Below are 19,393 nucleotides of genomic sequence, written 5' to 3' on the forward strand. Positions count from 1 at the left end.
AAAACTTTTTTAAAGCCGGTAATTAATTAGGATCCAGTGATTGCAGCTAGGCTTTTGCTTTACCTCTGTTTAGAGCTTCTTCTGAGAGATCCCAGTTTTGACTTCAAGACCGGCAGCACAAAACATATAGTAACAGCATTCCCCATCCTCTCCACATGAATAAACATGTATATAAAAAAAAAATCTTTGCCAGCAGGATGAGCTCAAAAAAAGTGCCCATAAGGTCACTGCACAGTGCAATATTTATTTAGCACTCAAATAGTGTTTTTTCCCTAAAACAATAGCTATATTTGAATTTTGTGTGCAGCTCTAAAAATGAATAATAGTTTGATTTTGCTCATTATTTCAAATATGCCATGGTGGCAGAAAGTGAGTTTCATACCTCAGGCTGAGACCAGAATTGGTCAAACGAAGGGTAGCAAGCACGTGGCTGCGTGCGCGGCGTGGGTGGCTCATCCGCTGTGTGCGCAGCCCGGTCAGCTCATGGCCCACGGTTAGATACTTCTGCTTCAGTAGCGACTAAAAGCTTTGATGAAGTCTTTTGCAATATTAACCTAGGCATCACTTCTGCAAACAGGGCTCTTAAGCTGGCTGGCTCACAGCCGAAAAAAAAAAAAGGCCAGGAGCAGAGGGGGCCTGTGGGAAGGGGCTGTGAGATGCAAATCACGGTGGTGGTGCTCAGCACACTTTAATCCTTTGTCCGCTTTAGCTGGGTGCAGATAATGCAACTAATTCAAGTGCTTGTCTCTCTGGTGTGAATTAGCTGGATGACAGCCTAAAACCTCTCCCCGGCAACAGCAAACCTGCAAAAAAAGGCAGAAGCATAGCTCCTTTCTGTTCCCAGCTGCTCTGTCCAAGTCTTGATTTGTCTAGCAGATTTCTGGGTCCCCTCACATTTCCCTGTGTGCCTGCTCACTGGGGAGGACTCTCCGGTGGGGCTGCAGATGCTGTGGCTTTCATCCACTTTCTGCCCCTGGCTGCAGGACACCTTTTCCCCTGGGCAGCCTGACCTGCACGGTCGCTGCAAGGACCGTGGAGATGTGCTGCCAAGTGCTGCGTGGCCTCCTTGCTGCATTCTGCTTGCATAAAGGTAAAGGAACAAGTTTGTTCCAGCACTGGCTTACCCGGCTGTGCCATACTGAACAACAGCACTGCCACGAAACCTTGGTTTAACCCTTCCCATGGTAACCAGATAGGATGGACGGTGCAAACGTGGAGGGCTAGTGTGTGTTTTCGTGCTCCTATGGGCTTGATGTTCTCAGGCAACCTGCTCCTGGTGTTGAGCAGTGAACATGAGACCAGGGACATCTGCGAAACACAGGCAGATTTTCACATGCATGTGATCATCTTGTGCTGATAGTGTTGGGAATAGGATTGAAGTTCATAGCAATAGCCACACCTGGGTGCCTACTGCAAATAGCGTGCTTTTGTTGGGAGCAGATGAACCGGTGCAAAGGTGCTTCCCTCTACCAGCTGGTGCAATGCCCGGGGACACATGGGTGCCCTGGATGGTTTCAGTCTTTCTTTCCAGCCACTCTCTGCCAGTCACTGTCTTCCCTGGTGAGCTAATTCTCTCTTGTTCGGGTCCAAGCATTTTCTTCTTCTTCTTCTTCAGTGACCCCCAGGACACCAGCATTCAAGCCTTCTTGGATTTTCCTAGTTGTGATGGAACAGCCCTAGTAGTTGTTCATGGCAGCAGACCAGGAGTGCTCACAGTGATTCTCCCTGCTGCTTCTGTGCCTCAGTTTCCCTCAGCTGTAATGGGGGACAAGCAGCTGCTGGCATGAAGGTTGCTGGCTGCTCCCTGTAAGGGCAGGCAGCCCTTTATGCTGAGAAACACAAGGGCCTGGGGCATTTATGTAGCTCACCTCCTAGAAAGAGGTTTATATTTAGCCTGCAAATGATGATGATGATCTCTGTATCTTGTCCTCAGTAAAAGCTTACAGCTGGTAGATACCTCTGGGGTGAGAAGAGCAGTCCACTTCTCCCCTACAGCTGCTCAGGAGGGAGACCCAGCAGGGAAGTCAGGAGTGTGGCTGGGGGGGAGGCAGAACCGCTGCCCCCAGCAATGGGGCTTAGAGCAGCGTTCAGAGACCAGGCGATGCCTGTGGCTTGGCAGCAGGGATGGAAATGGAGAACAAAGTTTCTTGTTCGTGGTACATTAGGTCTCTGTATCCTGCTGCGTGGCTTGCAGCAGCATCCTCCTGCCGCCCCAGCTCAGCCCTGTGTGGGCTGGACATGTATTTTATGAATGTGTAAAATAAACTGCATGCACAGAAATGAGATGTTTACTGTAAGCTGAGGAGGGTGGTAAACTGTTTTTTGGGGTCACTCAGTACTCAGTGTCTGTTGGGGGTAGGAAAGTCAAACACTTCTCTTGGTAAATACCTTTATAAGTGACTTTTTAAGTGCCTTTTCATCCTGAGATCTTGGCTTGCTTTGCCATCCTCTCCCAGGTAGGCTGTATTACATCCCAGCTGACTTTTCCAAGGTCACCCAGAAAGTTGACGGCAGAGAATCCAGATCTAGCTTTGATTAAAGCATTGGCCCAAGTGGCACAGCCTGGCCCAACACTACAGGCTTGCATCTGCGGGATGTCACTTGTCAGCAGTCGCTTGCAGCCCTTAAGGGACAGGCTGTGCCTAGGGCACGATGGAGGTGGCTGCAGGTCCCTGGCTCTTGTGCATGTCCTTACTGGCATGTTACGGCTCTGTAAGCCAGTCCCAAGCTCAGGAGCCTCAGCGGCAGTTTTGGGGCAGACCATTTGCCTGGAAACCAAAGTGCAAATGCTTCAGAGCTTGCAAATTGTTTTTGAGAAAGACTAGTTGAATTTGTTCCAGAGATCCAGATTAGCAAATCATCCAACAGATGGAATCTCACAGAGGAAGTGGGGAGGGGTTGTTTGTTTGTTTTAAAAAAAAGGAAAACTAAGTGACATTTCAGCTGTGAGATTGCAGAGCAGTTCAGGGCAGGGAGCTATTCCTGCTCCAGGTTCAGTCCCAAATTAAACTCCTGCTCTGATTCTTCTCTTGAACCCAGACAGACCCAGCAAAAACTGAGCTCTCAGAGCACCTGAAAACAGATTCCTGGCCTGAGACTGAGGCACGGACAGGATCTGAACAATCCTGGCAAAACCCCTACAGACCAGCTCTGCGGGTGCTGAGAAAATGGGACTGTGCCAAGGATGGGGGAAGTGCTGGTTTATCATGAGTTTCCCAAGCAGTTCCCATTGCATTGCTCCCATGTCCTTCCCCTGCAAAGGGCAGCAGGGTCCTGCCTACACTAATAGGTCTTAATTAGCCTGACCAGCCTCATCTGGGGCCTCTTCTCACACACCCTCCACCCCATTTTTTCCCCCAGCTACACTTAAGCCCAGCTCCTTGCCTAGATTGATCTTTGATCTGTCTCACCACTGTTTTCTGCCTCCTGGGTTGACTTTGGATCTGCCTGGCTGTTTTGTGCACATTAGTCACCAAGAATGTGGGTGTAACACCAGGTGAGAAATCCCACTTTTGGGACCAGGTTTAATGACCATTAGCCAGTACTGGGGATAACACTGCTTGGTGTGAAGATGGGAAATGGGGGATGAGGAGGCAGCTGGCACCAGAGCATGCACTGACAGCTCCCATCAGCTTGCAGGAATCCAGCAAGATGTGGCTTGTCCCTGCTCTTTAACCTGATGGCAAATCTCCAGCTGGTGGGTGATTGCAAATGGTTGGTGTGCAAGCTGGCCCTTGCCCTCCTGACTGCTGCCATCCCCCTCCGCAGTCGCTGCCTGTGGCTTTCCCAGAGCCTGTGCTTTGTGCAGTAGGCAGGGAGGTCGGTGCCAGGGAGGACAGCTCTTCCCAAGGCAATGGGGCTGGCTCCGGAGATGAGTTTGCAAAAGATGTTCTTGTGTAAATTCACGCTGGAAGTGGGTCTGGCTCGTGCTGTGTGACGCCCTGACCTGTCACGTTGCCTTGTGCTGTGGGTTTGTGCTGCCTTGGGAGCGGGACAGAGACGGGGACCAACGCTGACACAGGACTACCCAAACGGACTGAGGTCTTTGATAGGAACCTGGCTGAGGTTATTGAGGATATGTGGAAGCTGCTGGTGCTTTTATTTCAGCAATTTCCTGCATTTGTGAAGGTGAGGGAGACTGGTGTGTTCCCTGAAAAGTGGGGCTTTTGAAGAAATGGAGTTACCTTATCATTAGCTGCATGAAAACTCTAGCCAGTAGATGAGGTTGTGGCACCGGGTGGGTGCAATGGGCTGTGTTGCAGCTGTGGGTGAGAGTCTAACCATGCTGCAGCCCATCTCTCCCATGGACTGACATCTGGGACCCTGAGTAGTGGCAAGGGGATTTCCCTCTAGCAGATCTTACCTGTCAAGCTCTTGATTGTCGTTTCCCTTGGCTTTTATTAATGAGGAATATGGGATTTAGTGGGGGAAGGATCAAGAGAAGTGTTTCCCTGTGGCTGGCTACTGGATTCTTGGAGCAGGTGTAGGAGGTTGTGGGGGATTGATGGTGCACAGCCAGAACTTGTGGAGCATGGTTTTTAGGAAGCCAGCAGGGTTTTGGGCTCCAGTGAGCCAAAAGAAGCAGCTTTGGCTGTGCTGCTCTCAGCAGGTCCTCTGTCATCCCAGCCAGGTCCTGCTCAGGTCTCTTGTCCAAGGACGATTGCTCTAAGGAAGGTGCAGGTGATGCCTAGAAGTCACAACAGGGCAGGAAAGGAGACAGAATAACTTAGTGCCGACACCTAGGCTCTTCCTGCCCGCACCCAGAGGGATCACAATGTTCAGCCTTGTGATTCCTGGAAAAGGAAAGACAGGAGCTCTTCATCCCGCTGGGAAGTGCAGGTCGCTTTGTGCCTTAGGGTCATCTTGTCAGGGGTGTGCGTGGAAAGAGCAAAATGTGGCCTCGAGCATTTATTTCATGGGCAAAACCCCTTTGATTTGGCAAATACAACCATCCCCTTCTTACTTCTTATATGCTTCTCTGCATTCAAATTTTAGATGAAAATCCACTGAAATATTAGGATGAGGATGACTGTTCATTGAGTATTTCTTAGCCCTTTAGTGACTAATCTGCCTGCTTTTCTGAGACATCTTGAACTCAGTGCCTGGGTTAAGGGCCTGGCTGGCTCTTTGCTTGGTTGCCCAAACATTTTTCCTCATTTTTAGCCACTGTCATTTGAATTCATCAAGATCACTGGTGCATGTTTTCCTGGCTGTGCTGAAGGACCTGCTGCCCAGACCGCCCTGAGCTAAATCACGGGTGGAAGGTGCTCACCTTTCCCAAGGATTTTCTTGATGATGCAGAGACCAGCTGAGCTCTCAGCTCACTGAGGATCTGTGCGAGACCCATGAAACTTGAGAACTCCTCACACTTCAGACGGATGATGGACTTGTATCAGACTCCCATCTCCTGAAGTCTGGGGAACCTGTAGGAGGGATGGGGACCTCTAATAGGAAATATTGCCAGAAGGTCAAATATCGATGCCTTTGCTCATCTGTTATACCACGATCTGAAGGCAATTCCTAGGGGATTGCAGGTCCTTTACCGTGGTTTGGAGAAACCAATGTGTTTCTCCAGCCCTGGAAAGGAGAGGGTACGTGGGGGTTATTGCCCATATGAAAGTTGGGCTAAACCTTCAGTGACTGTCTCTGGTGGAAGGACATGGCTAAGGTTCTTGTTTCCCAAACATGTCGGTAAGCTGGGTTGAAAATATCTGCAGGCTTTCTGTCTGCAAATAGATCTGGCTTGATTACTTTGTTCCGGGTGAAGGTGAGTGGGTAAGTGACGAACTGACCTTCATCTTTACATGAGAGCCTAAGGCAGAGCAGAAGAGCATATGTGTTGTGCAAGATGCACTTACGGCTGTGGCCAGACCTCTGCAACACTGGGTTTCACCTTCCCAGACGTGTGCGGAGAGGGGAAATGCAGCAGCAGTTTCCACTGCTTTTTGCTGGAGCCCCAGGCCAAGCAGTCAGATGCTGATAGGTGCCTTAATGCTGCTAAACCCCTTTCCTATCTGTAATGTCAATTCGGGTTTCCTCTCTGTCCACAGACATGAGCGGGCAGGCCAGAAAAACAAATGAATTGTGCTACAGGCAAAACTGGCAGGGGCAAGCTGAGCTGCCAGCTGGGGTGACTAATGGGAGTTCTGTGGTATTGTGGTGAGGTGAGCCCCAGCACCAGGGAGCCAGGTGGCCCCTGGCCACGGCATGGTGGCCGGGGTGGGCTCAGCCCTGGCAGAAGCCTGAGCCTTTCCTTCCAGAGGACGGATGTGGGACTGCTCCTTTTATGCCCTTTCCAATGCAGAAAAGGATGATAAAGGGGTTTTAAAGTCCATCTGCCGCAGCTCAGATGCGTGTGCTACTTACTGCCTTTAATCTGTGGCTATCGCAAAATCTCAGCTATGTTTTGTTACTCATCTTCCTCCCAAGCATCTGGCAAAGCCACCTGGGGAATTCATTTCCCCCAGTTGCCTCTGCAGGGTAGGAGGGACTAAATCCTGCCACCTGTAGCTACTAAGCTACTTGGGTGTTTTTGTGCTGCCTCCTGCCTTGGTGGTGGCACAGCCCCAGGGATGGAGCCCCTTGCCCACAGGAGCTGCTTGTCCCTGGGAAGGTGCCTCCACTGAGCATCCTGCATCTTCTCGGGGCAGCAGGGTTCAGAGGCAGCCTGGGGTGCTCTGACAAACCCAGCCAAGAGCCAGGGCCTTAATCCTCTGCTGAGGCCAGTTCTGCTGCAAACCGTCCCCCTCTTTCCCTTCTCCTGCTGCTGCAACAGATCTAGAACTGCCTGGGTTTTGGCAACAGGGATGGCTGAGTTTTGGCCTGGCCCCTGGCAACAACAGGACCTGCTTATTCAGAGGTGGTGCGTTGGGTTCATTCTTATTCTGGGTAAGACATGCAGCGCTGCTGCCAATCCAGTACAACCTCTCGCCACTTGGTAATGCTGGGGCATTACCTGTGTTTTCTGCAGCAAGAAGTAAAGAAATTGTTTTTAAAAGGAGTTAAGTGGGTTGCACAGCCTTGGATGGGAAAGCAAGGGATGGCGCAAAGGCTTGGTGGCTCCAGCTTGTGGCTTCTGCAGAAAGTGCTGAGTGACGCTTGTGTCTTCTGCATGGTGATATAGCATTGTGTTAGAGGAACCACCTGCCTGGTGGACCTGGAGCTGGTTAAGGTCCCGCACAAAGGCTCTTCCTGCCTACATGGCCTTACAGGACAGTCCTAGAGTGGGAGAGCAGGGAGGTTATGGCTGCAGGCCTGAAATGCTGGCTGTAATTTGAATTTCTGCTGACAAGTCCTACCTTGTGAATGTGATCAAATATGCATGTGGCGTCAGCAGTGCCAGCCCTGCAGTTTCCATCTCTGCCCAAGATGCTGCTGGCACTTGAGCATGGCTTTACTCTGGGCAAGTTCACTGGCAGTCCAGACCTGCAGTCAGCTCTGGAACAGAGATGTGGGGATGGAGTCAAGGAGGTTTGAAAAGTATCGTCTTCAATCAACCCATGCTACGTGGTGACTTGGCTCAGCCATGGTTTCTGCCCCCATGCTGCTGAGCTCCCTGTGGGGGGACAGTCTTGTCTTCTTCCACCACGTTGGTGTTAAACCCTGGTTTGGGGATGTGCCAACCCCCTCCCTGCTCCATTGCTTTGAGGCTCCTGTTGTGGTCGGGATGGAGGCAGGCAGCGTGCCTGCAGGGCAGCCTTCAGAGTAGCTACAGCAGGCAACAGTCACTTGTAGTCAAGAGTAAGACTAAATTAATCCAAGTTTTCCCATTCTTCACTTATGTCTTTGCTCCTCCTCCTCCTTTTCCCTGTGTTGGGCCCGAATTGTCAATGTTGCCCAACTTTCGGCATCACCAAAGCTTGACTGGTTTGCCTCTCTGCCTCCCTGCTGCTTGTCCATCTGTCGGTATCTCTGTGTTCCAAGCGTTTCTGAGTTGCAACACTCTGTAAACAGGAAAGAACCAAAATCTCAGCTAATCCACCGGTCTCGCTAAGGTCACAAATGTGGGGAAGGCTGGCAGCTTTCGGGGTGGAGGTAATAGACCAACTATTTAAAACATCCTCCAGCGTTTCTGGGCTAATGCCACATGCCCAGGGCAGTCTCTTGCCCAGCAGTCAGCTGCAGGCTCAGAACACCAGGGGAAGCTAGCTTTAAGAAACTCCACTTTATTTTTCTCATGTTCATTCCATTTGTCTTGGTGATGGCGAGAACCTTGCATCTTTGGTCTTGTGTGGAAAGTGGAGAGCTGTTTGCAAGCTTCTGCAGATGTTCAGCGTGGCTCTTTTGTGGTAGAGGAAGGGGCAAAGCTGTCTGAAATGGTCAGACCTTCTTGCCACGTGTGCTGGTCTAGAGTTGAGTAGGGGTTTAGCAAACGGAAGCTGACAAAAAAATCTTCTTCCTTTCTTAGCTAGTCACATTTAATGCTTGTGTTAACGTTCTACTTGCTTGTGGTCGTCAGTGGAAATGGTAAAGATCAATGTAGAAGTTCAGATTGGTTTGTATAACAAAAAATCAGAAACATGCTTGTTTGCCTTTTTCTCTGAAAGCAACCTAGAAAGACTCCAAAATCTAATTATATTCTCCTCTTAGCAAATCATTGTTGTAAACAGAGTCAGAAGCAGGTACACAATTTGCACGTTTCTTTCCCCATGCTGTAGTATTTTTGTGGTAAGGTGGCAAGTGGATACAGAGAAAGCAGCAGGCTGCAGACTGTTGAAACTTTTCAAACCCATTTCAGAATCTTTATTGAAAAAAAAAATTAATCACAGCATCTCAACTGTTATTCAAACACATTTAATAAACAAAGAGAAACAGTAGCAAAGGGCACTGACACGTGACAAACTGTACAAAACCTCTGGGTTTGCAGGCAAACGCGAGGGGAGGAGCCCACGGCCCAGCTGCAGGACTGGGGAGCTGCTCCGTCCCACCGCCCCGCAGCAAACCATGCCCCCTTTGCCTCAGCCCACTCAGTCACCCCTGAGAAAAATCGATTTTTAAAAATGTGCAGAAACAAAGACACTTTAAGAGGATATTTCCAGTCTTGCCATAATGGAACAATTTAGGCCACTGGGACAGTTTAAAAACCCCCAAAGTGTCATACTGTCCATTCCCAGGATTAATGCTTTACAGCGAAGCTTCCCAAGAGGCACACGCGCTCTTGGATAGCCAGTAGATCTACCCCTGCTGACCTACCCTACTCACCACAACATGCTACCTTTTTTAGAGTGAATGGGACAAATTTCATCCTAATTCAGCACTAGTTTTGATATAGTTGTGACTGAGTGAAAGGCAATGGAAGGAAAAGCCCTGTTCTCAAGCACAGAAGGGATGCAACTGGTGCATAATGCTGAGACCAGCCTTGGTCTCAGGGTAAAGGTGACCTAGCACAGTTGGGAAAGGAGAAATCCTTCACTTGGAATGTACCTGCTCTGGATGGACTTCATGCCTGGTCCTAAATGTCACCCAAAACTTGAGTGTCCAGTACCAATGATTGGTTTTCTACCATGAACATGTTCTTTTGAACTTAAAGACTCTGCAATTGAACACGAAGTCTTCAATCCCCTGGCACGTCCTCACTGCAGAAAGCAGCGTGGAGGGGAAAACCGAGATGCAACTTTGATAGTCCTTCTTGTGCACGTGAGTACTGTTCCATTCAACTGGTAACGGTAATTTTGGGGCTCTGTGGCTCAGAGGGGAGAGTGATGGCATCACTCTTGCATCAGGCAATCCTCTCGTGGGCTTCACTACATATGGCATTTTTGGTGATGCGAAAAAAGCAAGGAGGTATCATTTTTATCTACTTGAGTTGTACTGGACAGAAAGTCTCCCTTTGCAACTACTGTTGCTTTGAGCTCCGTGGTTTGAAAAGCAAGGTGCTCAGCTGGCATCGATGTCACACGTTGAGCTCAACCAGTTCCTGCTGCCTTTAGTTTGATATTTCTTGACCAGCTCCCAGAAACTCCTTCCTCTGAGGAAGGGAAAGAAGACAGATGAGAGTGTTAAAGGGCTTTTTAGGCTGCTAACTCGCATACATGTGCTTCTTGATTTCTTAGCTGTGAGCACAGACGGACAATGACTGAGGCTACAAGATACTGACAGAGGAGAGATATCTATACACATCACAGTGTTATTTAGGCCCAGCCAAGGCGTACGGTCTAATCACATCAATACCATCTCACCACATTATAAACAGGGAAGATGGAGGGAAGAAGAGCTGGGTTCTTCAGCGTGATGGCAAGCCAGCTGCGTTTCAACAGCCTGTAACTGACACAACGTGAATTCAAAGACATTTGGCACGGTCCGTTGTTACCAGGATTAAACTAGCACAGATAAATTAACCAGTCTGTCTTGAGGCAAAGCCTCCACCGGAGGAGGTACATTGGCAAAGCAGGATGGGAGAGGACAGGCAAGAGTACATACAGGACTGAAAAGAGGCAGAGTGCAGCAGTATCACTCAGCGTCTTTGCTGCACGTCTTGTTTGCTCAACTGGTTGTTGGACCGACCGTTGGTAATGCTGCTGCAAGGCCCTGTCAGCAACAAGTGATAAGATGGGGAACCTACCTAATTCTATGTCAAAACTTTACAGAGACCACAGGTAGCTGAAGTCCTCCAGAAAGGAGCCCAACTCCTCAGTCCAAGTGAGGAATTTTCTGATACCTTATTGAGAAACACCTGCTCTGAGCTTGTCAATGTCTCTGAATTCCAGCATCTCTGAAGCTTTGCGTTTAATGTCAGTTTGGGACTTGACTCAAAAAGACCCAAGTGTCTGGACACTTAGGCTACAAAGAACAAAGCCAGGATGAAAAGGGAAGAACATGCAGCAAATTCCTAAGAAATTCCATTTACCAGACTAAAAGGGACATGCCCTTGGTTAGGGATGGCACGGATGAACAGAGGGGAACCAGTGACTGCAGTTTGGCTAAGATTAGAATTCAAGAGAGGCACAAACGAACATTTTGCACATCCATCCAAGGCATTCCAAAAGAAAAAAAGGAAAAGAAAAAAAAAAAAAAGAAAGAAAAGTCACAGAAGTCAACACATCACTTTGGACAAGAAACATTACAACAGTTTGGCAACTTTTCACCAAACCCCCCCACCCCAACTCTGTGATGCCCCTCTGTAATTTGAGGTGATCTCTTAAAGGTGGGGACATGAGGGGGCTGCAGATAAATCACTGCATGTAAATAGGGGATCTCCTCCGCAAAGGATCTCATGGGTTAAAACAAACCTACCTGCTTGCTACAGTACAAAAGAAATTCTGCCTGAAGTCCTCCCTTGGTGAGAAGGAAGGAAACAGAGAGCCCACGCTGCTGGAGACAAACAAGGCAAAGCTGAACTTGGCAGCAACAAGTCCCTAACCTTGTGACTTTGCACCAGGCTAAGATATGGCCGTGGCAGGGTATTGGAGGGGAACATGTCACCACTCTTCAGCAGAGAAGTGTAGATGACAAAACTATCACTCTATCACTGTTCTGGGTGAACACAGGTCTCTCTGTTTATGCATGTGAAGTAACGGGCTTTGGAAAATGCCAGGAGCCCATATGCAATAGTGTTAACAACGAGACCTGTGTTAGATGTACACACAACTCCCCTCCCCTTAGTATCTAAACTCAGCTCTTAGGAATTGAACAAGGAACAAATACAAAGCAAGAATGGAAAAGTTGGTGTGGGTTTTTTAAGAGTGGTTGTTTTGTTCCTCCTTTTAAAGCCCTGTTCTTCTGATTTGGGGGGGCTGGCTGACAGGAGGGGGAGCATTGCAAGATCCCTGCACTTTCTGGTGGCAGACCTGGGTGCAAGAAATGGCACAGCTCAAATACAGATCTTCCCACCGACGCCAGCCTGTGGAAGGTGGCACTGATTACAAGGGCCTGTGGACCTGAGCAACCTTCGCAAAGGCTCTGACTGGGAATCCGGCCCAGCCGTTGCTGGAAAAATTCAATACAGCGCTGGCCAAGAAAATAAAACAAATACTTGTGGAAAGGACTATCCAACTGGAAGAGTCTTTTCCTTCCTTGGTTTCCAGGGTAAGAGGGAAGCCTTTGGTTATGACCAGAATTATTTGCCATTGGCAGGACAGGCTCGGCTTTGCTTTGCATTAGCTTGGTTACTGTACAAGGGCAAGGTTGCATTGCGGAGAGATGCTCTGCCCAGCTAGACTGCCCTTTTGACATCTGGGAGTTTTAACGGAGTGGACACTTGAATTACATCCGGGATCCCCGCTCTTGAAGAATCTGAAAAAGAAAAGAGTTTCTGTAAATACCTTGGACAAGCTTAGATGCAAAAGTTCATGTTCAGAGTCCTTGTTTTTTTGCAGAGAAAGGAAAGATGGACTAAAGTGAGAGTAGCTTGCTGGCTTTTATGCTACTGTAAGAAATGACAGGCTGGTTAAAGCTGACGGAGCCCCTTCTCTAGAAATCCTGTTTAGCTGCCTGCTAGGAGTTAAGAATGTCACCTTTTGTTGCTGTCCTGGGGGGGTGGGGTGGGAGGGTGGAAGAGTGGATTGAAAGAGGAAAAAAAAGCTTGTCCCTCCCTGCAACATTCTGCAGCATCCTTCAACCACAAAATGTGACCAATCTCAAAGGTTCTTGCTATGCTGTCCTTCTTTTTCAAGTCTACCTCTTTTCTCCAATTTTTTGTCTTGATTTGAAGTGTACAAAGAGCCTTAGCTCTCGTCCTACAGCAAAATGTGAAATCTTCCAAGAAGGGTAGATCACACATACAGGAGGAAATAGCAGAGCTGGTACACAGAATTGCTACTGCAAATTATGGAACTACTAGTGTCAGAAGGGCTTTTTCTTTGCATAGGGGAATTGAAGTCAATACAGCTGAGCAGATGCCTTACCTTTGCCTTCTCGCTTGGCTCCTTGACAATGCCATTGGTAGAATTGTTGAGCTCCCTGGACACAACGCAGAGGAATTCTGCCTGGTCTTCGTTCCCGTAGTTATAGGAAGATCCAATGCTGATCAGCTGTGCAACAGGAGACAGCCAAGGTAACTATCAATAAGTCTTGACTCTTGCTTTATTCCTACAATAGCTTTGTGAGGTACGACTGTCCAGTGAGACCCATTCTGGACCTGTAACCTCCTGTGTCACAGGCTTTCCTGTGTGCTTAAGGCAGGGATACAGCCGAGCTCCAGAGCCCTCTGGTGGCACCTGGAGCCCCAGGAAGAAATTCCAGCCTAAAACTGTAATGCTGAACATAACAGAACATTTTCCAATTAATGAGGGCAGAAAAAGGAAAAACACATCAGATTTTGCAATAGGTTTTGCAATATATACTATCCAGCTAATTCAGATATGGGGCAGGCAATGCAGGCTTCCTGGTCCAGACTATGTTGAACTCAGCTCTCAACCTGCTTTGTGACTTTGATGTGTAAAAACTGGAAAGGCAATTCTTTACCACGGACAGATGTTAGATAACTAGGGGACATGTGGCAAACTGGCACCATTCTTTACGTAGATGTTGTCAAGATGGAGTTTGATATCTGTATAAATGGGATTATATTCTATTACTGTTGTGATGAGGGGTCTGGACTCGATCCAAGAAATCCCATCTGTTTCATTTATCATTATTACATTAAAAGGATATCCTGGAGTGCAGAGCTAATTTGTCATTTACAACTCAGTTCTGCTTTCCAGATAATAAATCTAAGTAATCTGAAGAAAGCAATGTGACTCTTATCAACTGTGTATATCTAGGAAACTTTAATATGCAGCATGCACCCTAACTTCCATGTCCTAATGGATTTTAGGAGAGACAGTTCCATATTTATATGAGACAGATGCAGTCAATAGCCTTCCTAGACTATCTATATGGTTACAGTGCAGCTGCAGAAAGACCTGGGGGGCTGCCGTACTGACTGACCTCCAGTGCTGTTTTAAATAGGTTTTGATATTTTTGCTGAGGGCAAAAGATAGACACATGATAAAAAAAGGATTTTTTTTTTTTCTTTTGCTTCCCTGCTCCCTGTCTTGACTGTTTAAGGTCTCGGATATTTCAATACCACTCACCACTATTTACTCAACAAACACAAAGTATCTTTTGATAAAGATAGCCATTTTCCAGACTACTGAACTATAGGTGGACAGGAGAATGAATTTCCATTTGAAATAGCAAATCTCTATTCCATCCTTAATTTAAGCAGGACTGAATGGTATAACGCAAAGAACCTGAAAGGCCACATGCTCCCCTGAGAACCCAAGCCTGACAGACAACAAGGCTGCAACAGCTTTTACCACTCCTGGCTTTCCTGCAGGTTTCTGAACCAGACTTTTGGATGTTACGAAGTGACTGGATCCAGAGCCCACGAAGGGAACGTCTGCTCTGTTCAGTCGTTGGCATCCAGGCTAAGATTTAGCAATAGGCTCTCTTTGTCCCCAATATATACCTCTGTTACCATCTTTCCTAACATGTCTCAGCATGCCAAGAGGTGTGATCTGGGGGAGGGCAGAAGCCATGCTGGGTTGTACATCTGGGGAAAGACCTTGGCAATAGGCTGCAGCTACAGCGTGCCTCCCAGCAGGGCCCGTTTCAGCATGGGACGTATCCCGTGCTGCACCATTGCCATGTTCCTGCTCTGTGACCCAGTGTGGACCATCTCCCAGCTGGAGAGAGGTGTGAGGTCTAGCCCTGACCAAAGCATTTCATCTGTCTGTCCTGTTTAGGCTTGCTGCCTTTGGGGCTGTTTGAACAGAATGAAAGTCCTGGGGAGGGCAAGAACAGCTCCTGATGGTGGGAGCGTGCTGGAGTGGGATGTGCAGGAAATTTTCCTGGTGCCTGCGGTGTACAGGAAGGAAGCTGGAAGAGATCTTGGTGGTTTGTGCAGAGGTTGTGGATGGCAAAGGGAGGGAGGGAACTGGAAGGGAACACACTAGCATTTGCTTGTAACTAGTATCTGATTAGTATCTGATCTCGTTACCGATTTGAAAAGCAAGACTAGGAAAGATGCAAGGGTGCAGATTCCCGTGTAGGGCACTGCATATAGCCTTCTGTTTTTGGGGGTGCATACGTGTGCGTGAAAGACAAATTCTGTAAGTAAATTTCTGGACAGCAAAACCTGGGTGTTGGAGAACTGCATTTCCATAAAGCAGCTAGCGGCTCACAGGGGCATGAGTTTTTGGGTGCCTCTCCACTACTCAATAGCAGTTTACAGGCACTATGGAACAGATAAATATGAACAAGTGATGCAAGCGCTGTTGCTAATCCTGTGCCTCACTTTGTGTCAGCACACTTCCCACAACATCCACTTGTACTGAAGCTGGACTAATTGGGAAGACAGCAGAGCTGTAATCCACAGAGCCCATTCTGCAGTTTCTTAATATAGCATTAACATGCAGGCCAGCTGGTTTCCAGTTCTCTGTCCTCCTAACTAAGAGGACTGTATTTGATTCCAGAAACCAAATCTGGAACTAATGCCATACGCAACCTCAGTGACACCTAACCCCGAAACCAGCTGCATTACAAAGGCATCTGCAGGAAGTGTATTTCTCATGTCACTCAGCGCCTCTTTAGCAAACGCAGGAGTCATGGCTTTGAGCTTCCAGAGAAGTTGTGCTGTTTTTTCATGTATCTATTAATTTTCCTGGATAAAACTGTTGTACTGGGGCCTGGTATATGTGATGAAATGCAAGAGAAGGGAAGAATTGCTCTGGGATTTGACAATGATACAAGAAGTCCTCAGAGAAAATGAAATCTTTCTTGGCAGTTTGAGTGAATTCTGCCTTTCTCTGTCAGTTATTTTACATAAGTGGACTGCTACTCAGTTCAGACTGCTTATTCAGAAGAAAAGAGCAGCGTGAAGTGCAATTCAATAGCAAACTCTGCTTAGTCCATATGCAGCTTTCAAAGGGATTCTGCCATTCTTTGGTAATGGTACCTGTTCAAATTTCCACCCGTCGGACATAGTGGACACCATCTGTGTGAGCTCTTCCTCTTGGCACTGCAGGACTCTGTACACATGCTTCACAGGACCCTAAAGCATGGAGAATAAATGTAAGTGTGAGTTTAGTAATTGTTATACTAGTATCAAGCTAGAAAATTAGTAAGCCTCTCCTGCTCCATCATCTTGTTATTTGAGGAACTCTGAGCCCCACAGGCTTTCTGAGGTTTCATCCTTCTGACGATCCAACCGATTCTAAACAAGGTACATACGGTTGGCACACTTCTCAAAGTCTTTTAGGCGTCCAAGGACCAGTGAAAGCAAAGCTTCTTTGGCTTTCAAAGCTGTTTACTGCTTTTTGAAAACGTTCTCTTCTGAAATTGAAACTACTGGGTGTATTAATATCAGCTGAGCAGCAATGGGAGAAGCTGCCGCAGAGAGACAGATATCAAGGGAAGAAACTGGTTTAGAGAAGGAAGTGTTTGAACTATTCTTTACCTACCAAAGCAGTATGTTTTGCTTTATAACTACCCATCTTTGCTCCTGACCCCTCTTTTTAACTGTTCATTGCCTTTCCCTACAATGCTAACAAGATGACTCAGTGGTCTATGCTTATAAAACCATAATGGATACTCTTTCCTAGCCTCTTTCCCTGGGTCTACCTAAAAGCTCTTATTCCCCCTGTTAAAGATGACTACTAAACCAAAGAACTGCTACTAGAAGTGTCTACAGCCACACTTGTCCTTCTACCGCACTACAGAAAATGACTGACTTCCTAACGCAAATGTTCCTGTGCATTACTTGAGAGGTTCTGTTCTCGTTATCCCGTATCCGCTCCTTCACCAGCCGCACAAGAGATGCAATATTGTAAAACTCGGCTTCTTCCAGTACCCCTGAGAAAGGAACCAAAAGTAGAGACAAATTCTGTTACTTTGTACAGGGCAGAATGAAGATGATTCTGCTACAAAGGTGCAACACCTGCTCCCGACTCCAAATCTAGCCCAGATGTGAGAAAATCCCCAAATGCTGAATAGACTGTACTACTGATCTCATGCTCCCAGGCTGGAAGAAAACGACCAGTTAGCTGGCACCTCCTTTTGTGACGCAGAGGATCTTTAAGAAAGATTATTCCCCTTTCCCTGGGATTATCAGAAACCTCATAGTATAATCTCTATTTTGTTTGCGCAGCCCCATTAGGAGAAAGTCACCGAAGCTGCCTGCTTGTAGAGAACGGCTGTCTGTGGAAGGAGAGGAGATGTGCTATCAGAGCTTCTCCTCTGCCAACAGAAGCCTTTGAGCTAAGCAGAGCAGCGATGGGTTGTGCTATAAGCTGCAGGCCTCTGCTTTCAGGAAGACACAGAATCTAATGATTTAATCCCTGTTAATGAGCATCCTTCTGAGAAACTAGCGGTACTAACAGCACTACTGGGAGATGCGGCTTGCTCACACCCTTACGCAGCACCGTGTCAGGAACCTTATGCGCTCAGGCAAGTTTCTGATGAAGGCTCTGGGATACTGCTATCAAACAGCGTTTGCAGTTCTTCCCTTATATTTCTCTCTTACCTTCTTCTGCAAGCTCCTTGTTTATGATGAGCTTCCCATGTCGGAGGTAGTTCAGTATTGGACCAAAATACGTGGGGTCTCTATCGATGAGATACGCCCCTGTCTCATCCTGTTGAGTGTGTACAGGAGTGAAGCGGGGATAGTTAAGTGGTACCAGGGAAAAAATAATTTCAGTTGAAAACAATAAACTGAACAGTTTTTCTCTGAGAACCTGAACTGATTTGACTGTGAAAGGTGTACTAATGATTCCACATTTAAACCAACTTCCCCCCTCCCCACAATATCTGAACTCAGCTACAAATATTGCAGCTCAATTATGCTGGCAGATGCTTCAAATTAAGCACTTCTAGGAACAGAGTTTATATACCTGGAGAGAAAAGCAGGGTTTAGCAGTTTTTCTTCACTGCAATAAAAAGAACCAAAAGCTGGCAGTTCGTGTTCTGTCAAAATTTGTTTTCCAGACAACTTTACCTAGGAGACTCTGGTGGAAAACTGGATCTCCAGTTCTTGCTAACAGCATATGATGGTTTAAGTAGCTTTTTTTCTCCTTTCTACTACTGAAAATGCACATTGCAATGCACCAGCCATGTCTCTAGCAATACAGTAGCTATTGCCATCAAGTAACCAACAATTGATAATCAAAAGCATTTCTTGAGCCAGCTCTAAAGTCTTTCATATCACTCCCTTAAATCACTTTAAAGCAACGTTTGTCTCGCCCATTAATCTGCTCTAAAGCAATAAAAAACTGTGAAAAAACATTCTGAAATGTCATCTCTTCTACTCACTGATGCTGGTGACTGCTATTTTGATCACATCCAGTATTTATCTTTTGATTAAACTCTGAACAGAATGGCAAGGGATCCAACTCATTCTCAGTCTGACCTACCCACAAAATATTTACAAAATCTTGTGCAGTGGCCCCTACAGAAAACCTGCAATTACAAGTATAAGTGTTTGCCAAATCCTTATGATAAAGTGCAATGACTTCAAAACTATCCACCCGTGTAAGGAACGTGCACTATGATCTTTTATGAGAGCAAAGTGAGATATATCAAATAAAAAAATCATACGTGCTCAGGGTGAGAAATCATTAAAATTCCTGCTTCTGCCAAAGCTTCCTCCTAGTTCCCTCTCTGCCATAACCACTGCGGGAAGGTGCTGGTTTGCTCCTTGAGGGGAGCCACGTCCCCGCGGGAGGTGGAGGGCAGACCGAGCCCCGTTCTTGGGGACGCGGCCACAGAGGTGGCCTTGTAAGGGGACACGAGGGACAAGGAGATGGCATGTGTCAGAGCGACGTGTGCCCCGGGGACCGTGGGCGCGGGGCTGCTGTGGAGATCGGCCTGTCCACGCCGTGGGGTCAGGGGCTGCCGGGGCCGTAGAGCGGGGTCAGGGGGGTGCTGGCCTCGGGGACACCAGCAGCCGGGACCGTCGCCCCGCCCGTAGAGCGAGTCGGGGCGCTGCTCCCCGGTGACGCCGGCTGCCGCGGGGGCTAAGGCGGCTGAAGGAGGGGCTGTCGTCCGGGGCCTCGCCGTCCCGGGGTGGGGTGGGGGCCGGCCCCCGCCGCGGCCTCACCTTGTCGGAGCCGAGCTCGGGCCCGTCCTGGCAGCAGAGGCGGCACAGGAAGGACTTGGGCTCCCGGCACAGCGTCTGCCGGGTGCTCACGAAGTACGTGCCGCCCACGTTCAGGCGCACCCACTTGGAGGCGGCGGGCGGGCGGGCCGCGCCGGGCGGGGACAGCGCTCCGCCGGAGCCCGCCGCCGCCGCCGCCGCCGCTCCGGCCGCGCGGGGGCTGGGCGGCCCCGGCGCCCCCCCGGGACCCGGACTGGGGGTACGGCCCCGCGGCGGCCCCTCCGCTGCCGCCGCCGCCGCCGCCAGCTCGGCCATGGCGGTAGCGCTCAGCGGCCCCGCGTCGCCATCACCGTCCGCTCCGCCGCCGCTTCCGGTGCGCAA

The 19,393-nt window shown here is 48.4% G+C and overlaps 1 protein-coding gene across 2 annotated transcripts; it reads right to left on the bottom strand.

Moving 5' to 3' along the window:
* Positions 1–8,712: 8,712 nt before the first annotated feature.
* On the bottom strand, positions 8,713–19,384 carry KCTD2 (potassium channel tetramerization domain containing 2). 2 transcript variants are annotated; one of them, XR_007507570.1, is made up of 7 exons: positions 19,016–19,384; positions 17,444–17,552; positions 16,682–16,773; positions 15,878–15,973; positions 12,843–12,968; positions 11,233–12,231; positions 8,713–9,967 (listed from the first exon to the last, which is right to left on the bottom strand). XR_007507570.1 is itself a non-coding variant. In XM_049813375.1 (6 exons), exons 1-6 carry the CDS (start codon positions 19,325–19,327, stop codon positions 12,202–12,204), a joined length of 765 nt encoding a protein of 254 aa, XP_049669332.1. In that variant the 5' UTR covers positions 19,328–19,384; the 3' UTR covers positions 8,713–12,201. The 2 variants fall into 2 exon arrangements, 1 of the variants encoding a protein (XP_049669332.1); XM_049813375.1 differs by having other exon boundaries at positions 8,713–12,231.
* Positions 19,385–19,393: the final 9 nt, after the last annotated feature.

Source organism: Accipiter gentilis, chromosome 10 (genome assembly GCF_929443795.1).
Source record: "Accipiter gentilis chromosome 10, bAccGen1.1, whole genome shotgun sequence".
NCBI lineage: Eukaryota > Metazoa > Chordata > Aves > Accipitriformes > Accipitridae > Astur > Astur gentilis.